General features: G+C 43.7%; 1 protein-coding gene and 1 long non-coding RNA gene across 4 annotated transcripts; one reads left to right on the top strand and one right to left on the bottom strand.

Annotated features, from left to right (window-relative positions):
* Positions 1-1739: 1739 nt before the first annotated feature.
* On the bottom strand, positions 1740-10414 carry LOC103103559 (uncharacterized). Of its 2 annotated transcripts, XR_001624373.2 has the most exons (3): positions 10256-10414; positions 5050-5180; positions 1740-1847 (listed from the first exon to the last, which is right to left on the bottom strand). It is a non-coding gene; the product is annotated as an uncharacterized LOC103103559 (long non-coding RNA). The 2 variants fall into 2 exon arrangements; XR_471867.2 differs by lacking the exon at positions 1740-1847 and having other exon boundaries at positions 4979-5180.
* On the top strand, positions 5353-18770 carry KCNMB3 (potassium calcium-activated channel subfamily M regulatory beta subunit 3). 2 transcript variants are annotated; one of them, XM_007501962.3, is made up of 4 exons: positions 5353-5615; positions 12534-12728; positions 17025-17223; positions 17800-18770. In XM_007501962.3, the coding sequence occupies exons 1-4, from the start codon at positions 5554-5556 to the stop codon at positions 18196-18198; spliced, it is 855 nt and encodes a 284-aa protein (XP_007502024.2). In that variant the 5' UTR covers positions 5353-5553; the 3' UTR covers positions 18199-18770. The 2 variants fall into 2 exon arrangements, with proteins under 2 accessions (XP_007502024.2, XP_016280690.2); XM_016425204.2 differs by lacking the exon at positions 5353-5615 and adding an exon at positions 10412-10690.
* Positions 18771-18972: the final 202 nt, after the last annotated feature.

The raw sequence follows: 18972 nt of genomic DNA, 5'->3' as shown, positions 1-18972 counted from the left end.
CTCATCTCCTACCTACAAGGAGAATGTATGCTCTATATCAGGAGGTGCCCATGATAGCTTCAATTATTTGCTGAAGCAAAGGCAAATGGCCCCAAATTAGAGAATGTGCCAGGATGGCTGAGCAGTTAGCGCTTCTCTTACTTTCCTGTACACACACCCCCTCCCTCTCTCCAGGAATCTTCAGACTTTTAAAGTAAGTCATTCTAAATGACTCAGCTGACAGTCTGAAAATCTACCCTGAGGAGAACTGGCAGTTCGGAACACAGAACACGAAGGGATTTATTTCACAACCAGTCCATTCTTCCCAGTGCTAGAGCAGAAGTAGCTGGAATTGAATGAAAAAGAAGGAGCATGTGTAGTCTGCAGTCCCAGAGAAAGGGAGGGAGAGGTCCTTTCCTCCCTTGGGGAAAAACCATCTGGCTACCTCCAATGAACATGCCTGCTGACTCCTGAAAATTTGGGAGAATGGTACATCTGACCACAATGCTTTGCAAGTAAAGTACTTTTCATCTGGAGAGCTCCATTTTACATTTTACAGGCACTAATTAATCTTGCCCACAATCCTACAATTTAAATTGGATCTACCCAATTTTGCAGAAGTTGAAATCAGGGTAATGATGGAGTTAAAGGATTAATTAGGAGAGTCAGAATGGTGTAGAGGACAAAATGTTGGCCTTGGAGGCAGAATGCTATGGTTTCCAGTACAGTCTCTGACATATTACTGTGTGACTTTGGGCATTTTATTTATTTTTATTTTTTTAAACCCTTTCCTTCTGCCTTAGATACTTAGAACAATACTATGTATTGGTTCTAAGGCAAAAGAGTGGTAAGGGCTAGGCAATGGGGTTAAGTGACTTGCCCAGGGTCACACAGCTGGGATGTATCTGAGGTCAAATTTGAACCCAGGACCTCCTGTCTATAGGCCTGGCTATCAATCCACTGAGCTGCCCCCAACTTTGGGCATCTTAACCTCTCAGTGTCCCAGAAACTTCTTAACATTATAAGTTGCAGAATAGGTGCCAATCTGCATTGGTGGATGGGGTTTTCTCCTCAGGAGGTCTCTAAAATCCAGAAATTGCTCCTACTATGGATTAAGCTTCTGAATACATAATGCCTGTGTGACCTTGGACAGGTCCCTTCTCAGTGTTCCTCTAATTCTATGCCATCAGTTGTTATTGGTAGAGAGAATTTCCTCATCAGAGAGTCTTCTAAACCAATGAAATCCTTCGCAGTAATCATTAGGCATTGGGGGTACAAAGGAGCTTACAACTCAGGGTGGGTGAATGGGCAGCGTGGCATTGGAGTAACTAGAGTATATATAAAGTAGTTTCAAAAAGGGAGAGAATATTAATGCATTGCTGGTGGAGTTGTGAATTGATCCAACCATTCTGGAGGGCAATTTGGGAACTATGCCCAAAGGGCGATAAAACAATGTCTACCCTTTGATCCAGCCATAGCACTGCTGGGTCTGTACCCCAAAGAGATAATAAGGAAAAAGACTTGTACAAGAATATTCATAGCTGCGCTCTTTGTGGTGGCCAAAAATTGGAAAACGAGGGGATGCCCATCAATTGGGGAATGGCTGAACAAATTGTGGTATATGTTGGTGATGGAATACTATTGTGCTCAAAGGAATAATAAAGTGGAGGAATTCCATGGGGACTGGATCAACCTCCAGGAAGTGATGCAGAGTGAGAGGAGCAGAACCAGGAAAACATTGTACACAGAGACTGATACACTGTGGTACAATCGAAGGTGATGGACTTCTCCATTAGTATTAATGCAGTGATAAAGGACGACGCCGAGGGATCGATGAGAAAGAACACTATCCACATCCAGAGGAAGAACTGTGGGAGCAGAAACACAGAAGAAAACAACTGCTTGATCACATGAGTCGATGGGGATAGGATTGGGGATGGAGACTAAATGATCACCCTAGCACAAATATCAATAATAGGGAAATAGGTCTTGATCAATGACACATGTAAAACCCAGTGGAATTGCACATTAGCTGTGGGAAGGGGGTGGGAGGGAAAGAACATGAATCATGTAACCATGGAAAAAATTTAAATAAAATTTAAAAAAAAGGAGAGAGCACCAATCATTGGAGGAATCCTGTAAAGAGAAAAACAAAAGGAATATGCATTTATTAGCACTTACTTTATGCCAGGCTCTACGCTAAGCACTTTAGAAATATCTCATTGGATTCTCACAACAGCCCTTCAAGCTGAGTGCTATTTTCATTCCCATTTAATAGTTGAGGAAACCAAGGCAGATAGACATGAAATGATTCATTCAGAGTCACACAGCTTGTGTCTGAGGTTGGATTTGACCTCAGGGTTTCCCAAAGCTAGCTCCAGGACTTTCTCCCTGGTACCACTTTGCTATGAATATTTATATGTCACATCATAGTATTCATATTCACAGAGCTCAATCATAGATACAGAATTCTAATAATAAGTTTAAAAAGTCATGTTTTGACCTGCATTCAAGCTTCACTAGTTCTTTCTTTGGAGATAGACAGCATTTTCCTTTTCTTTTCCTTTTTTCTTCCTTTCTCTCTTTCCTTTCTCTCCTCTCTCCCTCCCTCCCTTCCTTTCTTCTTTCCTCTCTTTTTCTTTCTTCCTAGTAATAACTCTAAGAAAGAAAGGCAAGGGCTGGGTAAACAGGGTAAACAGGGTAAAAATGATTTGCTCAGTATCACACAGATAGGAAGTGTCTCAGGTCAAATTTGAATCCAGGTCCTCCTGACTTTATCATAGAGCTCTATCCACTGTGCCACCTAGCTGCCCCTGGAGGTAGATATCATTTTTCACTATCAATCCTTAAGAATTGTCTGGGAGCATTGCAGTGCTGAGAAGAGCTAAATCATTCCCAGTTAGAACCATTTCATTGTAAGGAAGCAGTGGCACAACACATGGAAAATTACTGATTCTCAAGTTAGAGGACCTGGGTTCAGATCTCGACTTTGATGCTCATTCCCTGACTGACCTTGAGCAAGTCACATAAACAACCATCTCATTTAACATCTCTCTGATCAACTCTCAGGACATTTATAAAGTGAAGGGTTTGGACTAGATGGCCTCTGTGGTCTTGGATATATGATCCCAGGAACTCACGGAAGAAGAAATTAAGTCCTAGAGACTAGAGACCAGTCCTAACCTCACTAGACCATGATCATACAGGTAATGAGTGTCAGAACCAGTTGTCAGTCAGTCAGTTAGCATCTATATAGCACTTACTTTGTGCCAGGCACTGTGCTAAGCACTTTACAAATATCATCTCATTTGATCCTCCCAACAACTCCAGGAGGGAATTGTTCTTTTATCTCTCTACTTTACAATTGAGGAAACTGAGGCAAAGGTTAAATGACTTGCTCAGAGTCACCCAGTCAGCAAATATCTGAAGTCTGATTTGAACTCAGATGCTTCTGACTCCAGGTCCAGTGCTCTGTTCTTGGAGCCACATGCTTGCAAGGGATGTTGTGTTTTTGTCTTTATATCCCTAGCACCTCAAATAGTTCTTGACTTAAAATATGTAATTACAAATGATTGGAGAAATGAATTGAGGCAGTATAAGGTTTAATGTGGCAGTCCACGAGTTTGACTCTTCTCCTTGGACTTACAAAAACAACCCACAAACTCTTACATTCTATATAATTGATACTAAATATTGATTCCACTACAGAAAGTAGTAAGGGCTAGGCAATTGGGGTTAAGTGACTTGCCCAGGGTCACAGAGCTAAGAAGTGTCTGAGGTCAGATTGAATCAAGGACCTTCTGTCTCTAGACCTGGTGTTGTATCCATTGGACCACCTACCTGCCCCTCTTGTTTGCCTGTTTAGACTAAAAACACTGAGGGACTAGCCACAATCCCAGTATGGCCTGGGGTTGTGCTTGTAGACATTAGGCATAGCAGGGTTGGTGAAGACATGATTTCATACTTCACTAGGAGTAATGGGTTATACTCCTTCCTAGAGTCTTAACATAACATAACATAACATAACATAACATAACATAACATAACATAACATAACATAACATAACATAACATAACATAACATAACATAACATAACATAACATAAACACTTGTTTTATTTTAAGTTTCATTAATTTAAAATAGTGTATTCTTACTATGGTGCCCAAAGGAATAATGAACTGGAGGGATTCCATGTGAACTGGAACAACCTCCAGGAAGTGATGCAGTGAGAGGAGCAGAATCTGGAAAACATTGTACACAGAGACTGATACACTGTGGCACAATTGAATGTAATGGACTTCTCTATTAGTAGCAATGCAATGATCCAGGACAATTGTGAGGGACTTATAAAAAAAGAACACTATCCACATCCAGAGGAAGAACTATGGGAGCTGAAACACAGAAGAAAAACAACTGCTTGATCACATGGATTGATGGGGATATGATTGCGTAGACTCTAAACGATCACTCTAGTGCAAAATTTGGAAATAGGTCTTGATCAATGGCACATGTAAAATCCAGTGGAATTGTTTGTTGGCTGTGGGGGTGGGGGTGGGGAAGGAAAGAACATGAATCATGTAACCATGGAAAAATATTCTAAATTAATTAATTTAATAAAATTTTCCAAATCAAAATAGTGTATTCTAATCTATAATATGAATTTTCAGGGCATAAAAGTGGGTAAGAGACTAGAATCTTAATGGGACCAGGACAAAATGCACCAAATAAACGTCCCCAGCTGTTACTCTCTCCTTGAAATAACTTTATATTTACTTGTCAGTGTATATCTGTGTTGGTGAACCTATTGGACACATGTCAGAGGGGGTTGCTCTCCCCCTCTCCACTGTGTGCCTGTGAGCCCCCCACTTTACTCCAGACAGGGGAGGGAGAAAGTGCCCCCATTGGACTGCTGGGCAGAGAAACAGATAATGTGAGGGCTAGGTAATGAGGGTTAAGGGACTTGCCCAGAGTCACATAACTAGGAATTAGCCAGAATACTTGAGATTCACTTAGATTAACCTATTGTCCAATCAGACTTGAGTTCAGAGAATTTACAGCAACAAATTAACCTGGTGAGGGTGGCATGTCCCTTTCCCCTTCTCCTTGAGCTGAAAATATTCTTCACTGATTACAAAGTGGTCCCTTGTGGTCTCCTAACTTTCCACAGGAGTTTAGGTTTCCATGGTGATGCATCAGGTTGCTGGAGGAGAAACACAGGTGAGAGAGAAGCAGCTTTTAATTAGACAATAATTGGTTAGAAGCTTCATGCCTAGAAGACTGACTCCTTTTCTTGAGAATCTTTAAAAATGGCCAATTGCAAGGAAGCAGGGACCCTCGGCATCCCAAGGGCCAGGAGGATGGCCACCCCCTCAAGGACGCCGAGGATCCCCTAAAAGCAGCGCAGGAAAGAACTGGGGGAGGCAGCGGGCTCCTCTCCTGACTGCTCCGGAGACTGCTGCTGCTGGCGTCCTCAGGGACTGCACTTCCGTTTGGTCTTAAACTTCCCTCTGCTCCGCTCCCTTGGAGGCCATGACTCAAGTGCAGGGAGGCCATTTTGCCCAGCCCCCGGCCTCATGCAGCCGTTCATCGTCCCTGTTCAGATCACACTGCAGGGCGGCCGAAGGCGCCAAGGAAGGTAAGCCACGGGAGGGTCTCCCCAGATGCAGAAGGCCAGAGAACGGAATGAGAACTGAGCAGGATGGGAAGAACTTATTGGATTCACTTCCATTTTTGTCACTGAAGGACTTCTAGGCTTTCTCGGGCAAATAGGGAAGAGGAAAACCATCACCCTGGTGACATTCCACTTGTGGGCAGGGTCTACGGAACTCTGAATTTGCTTTGGGCTATTTCTGTTATTTTTAACCTAAGTAGATATCGTTTGCCCCCCCCCCCCCCCCAACACCCTTCCCCTGGAAAGACCCTCGGGGCAGGGACTGTTTCATTCTGTCTGTCTGTTTCTAGGGCTTAACACCGGGTCTTGGATGCACTGAGTGTGTGTTGATACACCTTTATGTATTCCATGAATTGGTATTTATTATCCACCAAGGCCTTATCTTGCCTCAGTAGAGTGTAAGCTTCCTGAGGCCGAGGGCTATTCCCTTCTGCCTCTGGATCCCCTGCACTTGGCCCTGCCTCTGGCAAACAGGAGCTCCTTAAAAGGGTTGTTGAATTCCAACGAGCTAAGACTTCTTTCACCTTGAGACCAAAGTCTCTCTGTATGGTGTTCTCTCTTGGTTTGATCCTGAGGGAAGGGGACAGAGGGACAGCTAGGAAGCACAGTGGATAGAGAGCCAGTTCTGGAGATGGCAGACCCGGAGTCAAAATGTGGTCTCAAACATTTACTAGTTGTGGGACCCTGGCCAAGTCACTTAACGCCAAATGTCTAGTCCTTACTAGTCTTCAGTTTTATGAGAGCCCATACCTAGTGTTGATTGGGGCTTTAAAAAAAAGAAGAAAAATGGGGAGGGTAGCAGCAAAGACAGATCTTAGGCAGGAGGCATTCATTCAATATATACAAGCTTAGTGACTGAGATGCAACATTTTAATTCTTGGATCACCTGAAAAAGAACCTAAGCCGGTGTTGGTGAAGACGTGGCACACGTGCAGAGCTGGCACTCGGGAAGCTGCTCCATTCCCCCTTTTCCCAGCTCTGGAGGATGTTTTTTGCATGCCTCACCCCTCTGTCCAGCCACCCAAGATGAGCATTTTCTCCCTCAGCTCTCCCCTGTAATCCAGGGGCTCACAGAGAACTTGAATTTGCCCCCTGGGCACTTGAACTCATTAAAGGTTTGCCAAGCCCATAAATTTTATTAGGGTATTAAGACCAAAGAAGGATCTAGGAATCAGATCACATATTGGAAGAACACTGGATCTGAACACAGACCATCTAAATTCAATTTTTAGGTCTCCCATTTATCAACCATATGACCGTAGGCCAGTTAAAACCTTTTGGAGCCTCAGTATTTTTAGGTGTAAAATGAGAGGACTTGAATAGGGAATGTCTAATAAATAATATTATTCAGATCGACACATTAAGACTGATGAAACACTTTACCTAAATCAATTCATTTGATCCTCCTGACTATCCTGTGAGATATGTAGTTATCCTCATTTTACAGATGAGAAAACTGAGGCTCATAAAAATTCAGTGATCTACTCAGGGTTATACATGTAGGCAGTGTTGGAGGCAGAGTTTTTCTAGGACCTTTCCACTCTTGTGGCCAGCAGAGAGAAAGTAAGGATTAAGATACTAAAGCTTTTAATTACCTCTTCAATATCTTTGATTTTATTATCCTTTAAATACATAAATAGATACATAGAAGACTGGGAAAGATAAAAAGAAAGCTAAATCAAGGGGGAGGAGGGTGCAAGGGAGAAAGAAATTAGGGGAAATGATGGAGAAAGCAGGAGCCAGAGACCAAATAGGGGAAGGAGTAAAAACAAATCCCAGGAAACAACATTTCTGGAAAATAAGTGACCCTTATTGCTACATGTCAAGGAAACAGTTTGTGAACACATTGACTTGCTTTTTCATTCTTATCTTCTGTCTGATACTAAGTATTAGTTCCAAGGCAGAAGAATGGTTAGGGTTGGGCAATTGGGGTTAGTGACTTGCCCAGGGTCAAACAGTTAGGAAGTATCTGAGGTCAAATTTGAACCTAGGTCCTCCTGTGTCCAGGCTTGGCTCTCTGTCCACTGTGCTACCAAACTGTCCTTACATTAGAAGTTTAAAAAAATCAGGCAGGAAATAGGCATGTTGTTCTGCCCCCAACTCTGACGACTGCTCACAATATAATTAGTTGTAAGTTTGCCCCCAAAGGAAGTGCTTGCTTATTCTCCCTCTTAAAATGACTAATTACCCCCCACAAGTTTTCCCATTCAATGTGATGAATTGTACCATGTTTTCCAGAGAGAGATTTTGTTTAATAATTTCCTTTTAAACTAAGAAAGTAGAAATGACTAGCGAAAGTCTTCAATGCCTTAGAAACAATGAAAAGGAAATATTATTGATTCAGTAAATCAACTGTTCAGAAGTGCTCCATTTCCATGGGGGAGTCCACTGAAGAAATGGTCGCATTTCAGGGAAGGTCTAAACCTTCACAAGACTAAAGAGAGGCTTAAGCAAAGCCCTAAGAGGAATAAAGGCAGAGGCAACTGCTATTCTTGTTCTTATTCTACCGAATACTAACAAGCTTCAGGGTTCAAGGAGAGGCTACTTGCACTTTGAAGGACTCAATTAAGATAAAGAAGTCAGGTGACACTATAGGAGAGCTAGATGGCACAGTGGATATAGGGCAAGGTTTGAGTCAAGAAGACTCATCTTCCTGAATTCAAATCGTCTCAGACACTAGCTGTGTGACCATAGACAAGCCACTAGACCCTGTTTACCTCAGTTTCCTCATCTGTAAGATGGGCTGGAAAAGGAAATGGCAAACCACTGCAGGATCTTGCTAAGAAAATCCCAACTGGGGTCACAAAGCGCTGGCCATGAATGAACAATAACAACTGAAAAAAGTTTTCTGGCACTCTTCTTACTTGGATTAAATCCATCACTGACGTCAGGTCTACGACAATGGAAATCCCTGCTGAGTACAGATTGGAGTATATGACTACTGAGGCCACTTACCACCCCCACATTTTGCAGTTCTGTGAAATTAGAAGACATTTGGTTAGAAATGTACCAGTAATCCTATCTGGGATTTAGGTCTCTACTGGAAAACACAAACCAATTTGCCTCTTTGTTATGGAATCCCTTAGATGCTTGCTTCTTTATATTCCAGATCGATTCTCCTTTCAGAGGCTGTGTGGTGGGGTGGGGAAAAAATGGGAAATTGGAGTCCCAAGACCTGAGTTCAAACCCCTGTTCTGCCTCCTACTACCTTTGGCAAGTGACTTAACCTTAGTTTTCCTATTTGTAAAAGGACGTGGTTTGACTAGATGATCTCTAGGTCTCTTTGAACTCTGATACTCCTATGATGACAGAGGTGTTAGGCTCCAGTTCATCAGATAAGCAAAAATATAATCTAGTGGGACAATCAAAGCTGTGATCTGGGAGTGTGACCTGGTGGTGGTGAAGGCACTGCTTTTCTTTCTCTGGGCAGTCATTTGGGGCATTGTGAGGCTAGTGGAGGACTGCAAAGCTTTGCCAAGGAAAGGCACCACTTTGTCTTCTCACCCTTTCAGGACTGAAGATAGGGAGTGCTCCTTCCCCTCTCATCTGGCCTGAGAATTACTTCCTCCTTCAGGTGTTCTGTCATCCTCACTTGCTTCTCCATGAACTTGCCTTTCCTAACAAGAGTAGATAAGTGGTCACAGTGACACAAGCTGACCTTGGAGTGTATCTCATGTGCCCCTCTCCCTTTATCTTCCCTAGCTTCTGCTAGAATTCTCAGTTACATCTCCACAAGCAAGAGTGGAGCTTAGAGAGAACCAAAAACAAAGGATTCTTTTTTTTTTTTAACCTTCACCTTCCCTCTTAGAATCAATACTGCATATTGGTTCTAAGGTAGAAGAGCAGTAAGTGCTAGGCAATGGGAGTTAAATGACTTGCCCAGGGTCACACAGCTAGGAAGTGTGAGGTCATATTTGAACCTAGGATCTCCTGTCTCTAGGTCTGGCTCTCAATCCACTGAGCTACCCAGCTGCCCCCCAAAGTATTCTTTTGACACTTTGTCAATCAATTTATTAAGTACCTAGGATGTATAAGACTCATTGGGGATAGAAAGATGAGAGAAAAATAGTCCCTGTCTTGTTGGAGTTTACACTCTATCCAGGAGAGACCACATGTCCACTTGTGGGTCTATTCAAATTACAGAATGATTGGGTCAAAATACAGAGTGATTGGGGGTGGCACTAGCAGCTGGGGGAAGGGATCTGCCAAAAGGACAGAAAAATATTCCTCCCCTATTTCATCACAGTGCTGCCCGAGAGCAAGTGATCGTCTTAATGCAATGGTCTTGCTGGAGCTCCCCTATGACACTTAAAATGCGCTCTGTAGTTCTCTAAAGAGAAGTGGTTGCAAAACAGCAAATGTTATGAACTCCCTTCTTGAAGAGCTGGGGAGCTAGAGATATGACTGTTCTTTAAAAGGCCCACAGGTGAACATTTTAGAAAGGGGAACATGGCCTAACAATTCCCCAACTGATGAGCAAAGGCATCCCTTGTTATTAAGTCATGCTGGTGCCAGGATAGACCATGAAAAAATGCTAATAATCCCAGCAGGACCTTATTAGGAGAGGATTCCTCCCACAATGCACCCTGAGTCTTCAAGCATACCCATTGGAAGGTTTTGGCATAATTCCGGAGCTGTCCACAGTACCAGAAATCACCTTCTGAGCTCGTAGTGCATCCTGACCAAACTTGTGCTTGCCTGGAAGATCTAAGCTTTATACCCAAATCTCTTGTTCTCCTCATTCAATGTTAATTGGACTTCATTAAGTGCCTATTGTGTGCTAGGGATTCCAAAGCACTTTAAAATATACAAGGCACTTTCCTCACAATAGCCCCGAGGTCATAGAAGAATCAGGGAGGGCAAATGACTTGTTCCTGGTCACCTGTTGGTTACAGATTTGGGACTCAAGTCCAGGACTTCATGTTGCCTCTCAGTCATTCATTTCTCAGAGCAAAAATGTCTGAATTTTGTTTTCTTCTCTTCTACTCCTTCTGCCTTGGCGGGGCCGGATCTAGACAGAGAAACAAGGGATCTTTAAGGTCTCAAACTAACTCACAGCTTTGTGGTAAATAGTTTGCCATGGGTCCTGCCAACTTCAGAATCAGGGCTTTCGTAGGCAGACTCCTGGGATTTCTGGGGGTTGCCTGTGTTCCCAGAGGCAGTCTCTAGAGCCAGAATGTCCTGCCAAGGGAAGAGGAAAGAGAATACTCGAGGGAATGTACTAGAGGAAAAAAGAGAAAGTGAAGGTGTAGTGGGGCGCAGTAGGGAGGGACCTGAAACCTATTCTCTGTAAATATTTGAGCCTAAGAGCTCCGTGGATTTGTCGGTGGGGGAGTAGCCTAAAACATAGGAAAGGTATACTTATAAGGCTTGTGATGTTGTTTAAGGGCATTTGGGAGGGAGTACTGGAGAGGGAGAGGATCTGGTTTCACATCCTGCTTCTGCAGCTTTCTACCTGTGTGATCTTGGGCAGATCACATCCTCTCCTTGGGCTTCTGTTTCATCAATTATTAAAAAAAAAGAGGGGGTTAAGCTAGATGGCCTCTTAAGTCCTTTTAAGCTGCAATTCTGTGACGTCAGAGGTAGCATGGCACAGTGGGAAGATCATTGTCTTGAGTCAAAGGATCTGAATTTAAATCCTACTGCCTGGCATGCCCAAGTGCCCAAGATGATCTTGGGGAACTCTGAGCGTTGGTTAAAATGAGAGGATTGGCTTAGATGGCCTCTAAGGCCAGGACTTTCCAGTGGTAACATCATGATCCTATGAAATTTAGAGGCAGTAGAATGACCTTGTCTGTCCCCCCTCCCTTGGTCTGCTGACACTTATATCACTGAGATTTATTGATAGCCCTCATAAAATCCTCCCTAAGCCAGATTTCAAGAAAACACAATCCTATAAGTAAATTCCACTGGAATTGCAAGAACATGAATTATGTAACCATGGAAAAATACTCTAAATTAATTAAATAAAAATCTTCAATTCACCAAAATAAAATGAAATGAAATGGATGCTACCTGGGGGAAAAAAAGAAAAAATTCCTTTAGAAAATGAGTTTGTGGGGTGACAGCTAGATGGCTCAGTGGATAGAGAGGCAGGCCCAGATATAGGAGGTCCTAGGTTCAAATCTGGCCTCAGATACTTCCTAGCTGTGTGACCCTGGGCAAGTCACTTAACTCCCATTGCCTAGCCCTTACCCCTCTTCTGCCTTGGAACCAATACTTAGTATTGATTCTAAGGCAGAAGGTAAGGGTAAAAAAAAAAGAAGAAGCTTGTAGTCTAGTTGGAAGGGGATAGATGATGCATATACATATGTTGGTATGTACAAAATCATATCATCAATATATATTTATGAAGTGCCTACTGTGTGCCTAGTCCAGTGGTCAGTACTGGAGCTAACGTTTACAAAATAGGCACAAGGAAATCAGAAGTGGGTTGGGGACATCTAGACTGGAGACTCCTGCATGTAGGTGTTTACAAAACAGATTCAGAGTGATGGATGAGGGTGAGGAACATGCTAGTAGCTGGGAAAGGTCACACAGGTAAAAAATGGCATAACTGGGATTTAAACTTGTCTTCTGACTCCATAGTCAACCTTCTTTCTCTGTATCACATTGAACAATCAGATGAGTTTATTCCTTGAAAGGAACCAGATTGTATTGATTTTTTTAAAATTCCAGGATTGAAACTTTTTATTAATTTAGATCTGTCTTCCTACCCTGTCTGAACTGAAGTGGATTCACTTTCTTTTCATTTATAGTCTTATCTGAGGAATGACTACAAATGGGATTGTTTCTTTTCTTTGGGGGAGCTGGAAAATTTTTATACTGATACAAGATTATGATGAGAATTTGTAAAAAATGTTTAAACCCCTCTTTCCCAAGGTCAGGCTGCTCTGCTTCAGAGAGGTGGAAAAAGAAAGACCGTGGAGATGGGGGTTCAGCCGCAGATGTACCGAGAAAGCCCCCCTCCAGTGCGGGGGAAGATCGCGCCATCCTCCTGGGCTTTGTAATGATGGGTTTTTCGGTTCTGATGTTTTTTTTACTCGGAGTCACCATTCTAAAACCTTTCTTGCTCAGGTAAGAAATAAATAGCCAAAGGGGTGCTAATTTGGGGCATTGCTGCTTATGGTCTGGGTAGACTATAGCTGTGGATCTAGGAAGTGTCTGAGATCAGATTTGAAGCCAGGACCTCCTATCTCTAGGACTGGCTTTCTATCCACTGAGCCATCCAGCTGCTCCCAGAAGGTGCTTTTTTTTTTTTTTTTAATCCCAAATTTACATTGCATAGGAGGAAACTGAAGCTGAGTAAGGTTATGTGACTGGCCCACAGTCCATAGGTCAGTATCTGAAGTAGGATTTGAATTCTTTATTTTTTTCATTTTTTATTTAGTTAATTAATTTAGAATATTTTCCCATGGTTCCTGATTCATGTTCTTTCCCTCCCCTCTTCCCTCCCCCATCCTGGAGCTGATGAACAATTAATTTCACTGGGTTTTACATGTATAGGATTTGAATTCTTGAAACTATGCTATCCCCTGCTATGGAAAGCTATGGTGCTACTCTTTCTCCCACTCATTTTTCAGGGTGCTAAGCTTGTTTCCTTATATGTAAAATGAAAGCATTGGCCCAGATTGCCTGAGGCCCCTTTCACCATCAGCTCTAGGATCCTGTGACCTCCTAGGGCTAAAATTTGCTCATTAATCTGTGCTCATGGAAGATGGTGCGACTTCCAAGCTGTGCACATTTTTCAGTGGTCTAGAATCAAAGAAGGCTAGCATCGGGAGGAGGCTCTGTACATCCCATAAAAACACTTTTTAGGGGGGCAGCTGGGTAGCTCAGTGGATTGAGAGCTAGTCCTAGAGACGGGAGGTCCTAGGTTCAAATCTGACCTCAGCCATTCCTAGCTGTGTGACCCTGGGCAAGTCACTTGACCCCCATTGCCTAGCCCTTACCACTCTTCTGCCTTGGAGCCAATACACAGTATTGACTCCAAGATGGAAGGTAAGGGTTTAAAAAAAAAAACACTTTTTAGAGGGAAGGAAACAAATCTCCTGAAGGAAAAACATTCCCCCAAGATCTCACAATGAATGAAAAAGAGACCATGGTGCTCACCCCTCACTTGTTTAGGGATGGCAGATATTGGTGGGAAAGTTATCTTTGAGTTCCTGAGCTTCTCAGACCCCTCTCAAGTAAAATTTAGACAATAAAACAATCTGAACTAGTAAAGGCAGGAAAGCTCATTAGAGAAGAAAAGGTCTTTAAAGAGCTCCTTTGGTAGGAGTCCTGACAAGTCATTATCCTAAGATGGTTAGCTATGAGTCAGGGAGGCATTTCCCATCGAACAAGGAGATAAATATATCTCAGGTCCCACACAATATCCTAGAGGAGCCCAATTCTTTTCTGGGACAGTATAGTGGCATTGCATCCCTTTTCTCTTGATGTGATGCTTCCTAGAGGTGGTATTTCAGTAACTCTGTCCCCTGGGCTTTCCTGGAATGAAGTGATGCTCTATCCAACAAAGAACCAGCAGTCACTTTGATATTGCATGAGATATTGTGGAGATAATGGATGCTAAAGCTCTTCGTGTGGGTACTCTGGATCTGGGAGGGGGGGGGGTTAATGAATGGTGATCATTCCTCTATCCACAGTTACTGAATTATTATACCAATTACTACTATTATGCCCATGAATGCTATTTGATTACTTGAAAAAAGGCCCATTAATAGTCCCCATAAGTTCACATATAATTAAATGTGAAATTCAAATAATTAAAGTGGTAATTGAGTATTTTAAAATCATTATAAAATTACAAAAACAAAAGCAGACAAATGGGAGCAAAATAAATATTTCCTCTAGGAGTATAGTGATGACAAGATTAGAATCATAGATTCAGAGTATAAAGGCATGTTGAGATTATCTAATCTAAATGATATTTTTATCACTTCTGACACTGAGCAGTTGTGATTGTAGGCAAGTCACTAAACCTTTCTGAGACTCAGTTTCCTCCTTGTAAAATAGGGATAACACTTCTATAACACTTGTAGGTGTTGCAGTGGAAGGTACTTCTGGTCTTACAAATTCCCATATTCTTGATTTTTTTTTTTTTTTAGGAAGGGAAGACTTAATTAAACCTAGTTTGTTACAAGAAGTAGTTAATTTGTAGCCTAGGGATAATGTAATGGCCCTTAATGCCCTGCAGCTTCTTTCTTTGCTGTTTTTTTTTAAACCCTTACCTTCCATCTTGGAGTCAATACTGTGTATTGGCTCTAAGGCAGAAGAGTGGTAAGGGCTAGGCAATGGGGGTCAAGTGACTTGCCCAGGGTCACACAGCTGGGAAGTGTCTGAGGCCAGATTTGAACCTAGGACCTCCCGTCTCTAGGGCTAGCTCTCAATCCACTGAGCTACCCAGCTGCCCCCTTCTTTGCTGTTTTATGGAGATTATTCGAGATGAAAAATTATTTATACAATAACAATAGCTCAGAGCCCCTAGTCCGTAAAATTCCCAACATTCATATAGAAGTTTGACTTTTTATTTATACAGCCAAGCCCTTATCAGTGAAAATAAACAAATCTCCTGAAGTGCTGACATCTTTCAAACCTGCACTGAATATTGCCATTAGGCTAGAACAATAACCATACTTCTATAATTTCAAATAGTACAGATTCAAATACATGTGATTGCTTCAGGGGATTCAGCTAACTCATTCTCTCTTAATCTTGGAAACTAAATCAGAATGTGGGAAATGTTGAAGGAAATAAATAACCAAAGTATATTACAGTGTTTGTTCCTTTTGGACAGGCACAGAAAGAGCAGACTTTTTTTTTTGAGGGTGAAGGAAGTTCCCTCATTCCTAGAGTAGGTGATTGCAATGGATAGTTTTAGTCTGACTCATGTTACAGGTGACAGTCAGATTTCTTCCTTCTCTGGGGAAGCTTAGCTTTTTTTTTTAACCTTTACTTTTTCTCTTAATATCATGTTTTTCAGTTTTATTTTTTATTTTATTTATTTTTATTTTATTTTTTGAAATTTTTATTCAATTTAGAATATTTTTCCATGGTTACAAGGGTCATGTTCATTCCCTCCCCTCTCCCCAAACCCCTCCTGTAGCTGACGCACAATTCCACTGGGTGTTACATGTGTTCTTGGTCACTTTTAAGAGTAGCAAGGCTAGGCAATGGGGCTTAAATGACTTGCCCAGGATCACACTGCTAGGAAGTATTTGAAGTCACATTTGATCCCAAGCAGGAAAAAGTATGTAACCCTCAGGAGAAAGTTTTTTCTACTTTCTCTCTTCAGCTTCTCAAGTCTGAGACCAACTCCTCTCCCAGTCAGTCTTCTCCTGAAGATTCCAATCCCTTGAGGCCCCTCCCCCGTTGAGGTGATCAGTTTCATACACTCTTCAGCCTGGCACTTTTTCTTTAGTGCCAGCCTTTGTCACACCTCCATCACCTGGTTTGGTCAGGAGAGAGGAAGTGGCTGGAGTGCAGTTTGTCTTTATATCCCAAATCCCAAGTAGTGCTGTTTGGTGGATTTGGGTCCTGGAGGGAAAAAGGTATGGGTTTCTCACACATACCAGCTGTTGGAACCTGGCAAGTCATTTAACTCCTTAGTTTTCTGAGGGACTCAGACTAAAAGTTCTAGAATAGTGGTTGACCCGGCGGAGGAAGTTTCTGAACAGAGAGTTACCTAAGAATAGGAATTCACAACTCTAGGCCCATCCCAAGCCCTCAGCACAGGCCTTGCACATAGTAGGTGCTTAATAAATTCTTGTTGAGTCAAACTGACCCATGACTACTTTGGGTTTTTTTTGGGGGTGGTGGTGGAATAACCCTCTTGTTGATATGCTCAAGATAATCAAGTCTTACAATTCAGAGTGACTTAGGAGAAAGAAGACTATCCACATTCAGAGGAAGAACTGTGGGAGTAGAAATGCAGAAGAACAAGTGCTTGATCACATGGGTCCATGGGGATAGGATTGGGGATGTAGACTCTAAACCAATTCCCCTTGTGCAAATATCAATAATATGGAAATAGATCTTGATCAATGACACATGTAAAACCCAGTGGAATTGCACATTGGCTACAAGGGGGGAGGGAGGGGAAGGAAAAAACATGAATCATGGAACCATGGAAAAATATTCCAAATCAATTAATTAAATAAAATTTCCAAAAAAAAAAAAAGATAAATCTTAGAGGCAAGGCAGAAGTCAGGGTCCAGAGGACGCCGAATGGTGACTCCAACTTAACCCTTCACCAACAATGTGGATAAAGAGAAAGGCAGCTTGCAAAACTATTTGATTGTATCTCAAATGCTGACCTGCCAGAAGTTGGCTTTGGGGGAGACACGAATCGCTAATCTTTTTTAATTCAAGCACACAGCGAGAAGAGGCAAACTGTACCATCATGGACACACGTGTGAAGGATGATTGGCTGGACTGTTCATTCACCTGCGGGGTGGACTGCCGGGGCCAGGGCAAGTACCCTTGCCTCCAGGTGTCCGTCAACCTCTCCCATTCTGGCCAGAAAGCTTTTCTGCACTATAATGAAGAAGCTGTTCAGATAAACCCAGAGGTAATATATGTACTGATGATATATTTAAAGGGCACGACTTGGCTTTTCCTCTTCCATCTGTTCAGGGACCAGAGTTTACTCGCAGGGGACTTTGGGAAGTCATTGTGTATTCTAAATGATCAAAGAGCCTTGGGAGGCTCTCCCCCATCTTCCACATCTTCCACACCCCTCCCCCATCTTCCACACCCCTCAGTCCTCTCCTCCTCCACCCAGTCAGGGCAAAACCACAATTGGGCACAGTTGGGAGATGTTCCTGATCCGTATTTTAGCTGCTGGCCACAAGGGCCCCAGACCTAGAACCGGATACGTGGGCACTAAAACAGAAAGGGAAGATGACAGAAAGGGGAGACAGGACCACAGTGGGATCCCTATGGCTGAAGGAAGGCCCGTACAAGCAATGGTTGTCCAGGCCAGGCGCCCTCTAACCTCCAAAGCCCGCTCGTTTCCTAAGCTGAGTCAACAAAAGGACCGCCGCACCCTCCAGACGCTGGCGCTGCCCCATGCCCCTGCCGCTGGCTCGCACGCCAGATGTTTCATTCCCGTGTCCGTGTCTCTCTCTTCCCCGCCCCCTCCTAGTGCTTCTACACACCGAAGTGCCATCGGGATAGGAACGATCTCCTCAGCAGCGCTCTGGACATCAAGGAATTCTTCGACCACAAAAACGGGACCCCCTTCTCCTGCTTCTACAGCCCCGACGGCAAGCCCGAGGACGTGGTCCTGATAAGAAAGTACGACCACACGGTGGTCTTCCACTGCGTGTTCTGGCCGTCGCTGACGCTGCTGGGCGGCGCGCTGATCGTGGGCATGGTGAAGCTGACCCAGCACTTGTCGGTGCTGTGCGACGAGTACGCCCACGTGGCGAGAGAGGACGCGGGCAAGGCCGCTTCCCAGAAGGAACTGCGCCCGCACAGACTGTGGAGGAAGGGGAGAGAGAAAGGGAGGAAGCCAGGGCTCTCGGGAGGGTGGCCCAGTTAGAAACCTCGTCCTCCCCGCTCTTGGCCTTCCCCGATTTAGGGAGGGCCTGCACAAGGCTGCCCGCAAGTGGATTCTGCACCAGGCAGTTACGTGGTCTTTCGGGTGTGAAAAAAGGGCCACGAACGCCTTTTAGCAAACTTTCTCCCCCGCTCTTTCCCTCCCGGCTAAAAGAAGAGGCTTCGACCCCTCCGCCCCAGGCACAGCCAGGCTCCGGATGGTGAGTCTGCCTAGCCTGAGGGAAGGCGCCGTCTTAAGTGGGATGCAGCCTAGGGGGTCCCCCCAACCTGCCTTAGGCAGCCGCTCAGTCCTTGGAGAAAGCTGGAACCCTACTGCAGATTATCTAAACTCTCCTCCGTGCGGCTTCCCACAAGCCGCCTGCCTGAGGTGGAGCTGGCCAGGGTTTAGCCTTTACTCTTCCCACAAAAGGAGCCACAGCGAGCTGTGCTGCCAAAGATCCTGCCAGGATGGACGCTGAGACTTTAAGAATGATTTTCAGATCAATTCTGAGCAACCTGGTGGTAGCCTGTTTTGGCGCCCACCGTGTCTCAATAACATTTAAAATCAATCAATCATCAAGCCGTGCTGTCTTAAAATCGATACTGAGTTTCAGTTCTAATGAAGAAGAGCCGCACAGGCTAGGCATTTGGGGTTAAGTGACTTGCTCAGGGTCGCACAGCTAGGAAGTAGCCACATTTGAACCCAAGATCGCCCATCTCCAGAAGCAGCACGCTATCCACGTGCCCAATCCCAGAGCCTTAGATTCTAGCACTGAGC

The sequence above is a fragment of the Monodelphis domestica genome, chromosome 8, assembly GCF_027887165.1.
Source record: "Monodelphis domestica isolate mMonDom1 chromosome 8, mMonDom1.pri, whole genome shotgun sequence".
In the NCBI taxonomy this organism is placed as follows: Eukaryota; Metazoa; Chordata; class Mammalia; order Didelphimorphia; family Didelphidae; genus Monodelphis; species Monodelphis domestica.
Note: the sequence above shows the minus strand (reverse complement) of the source record. Positions and strands in the feature narration are given on the sequence as shown.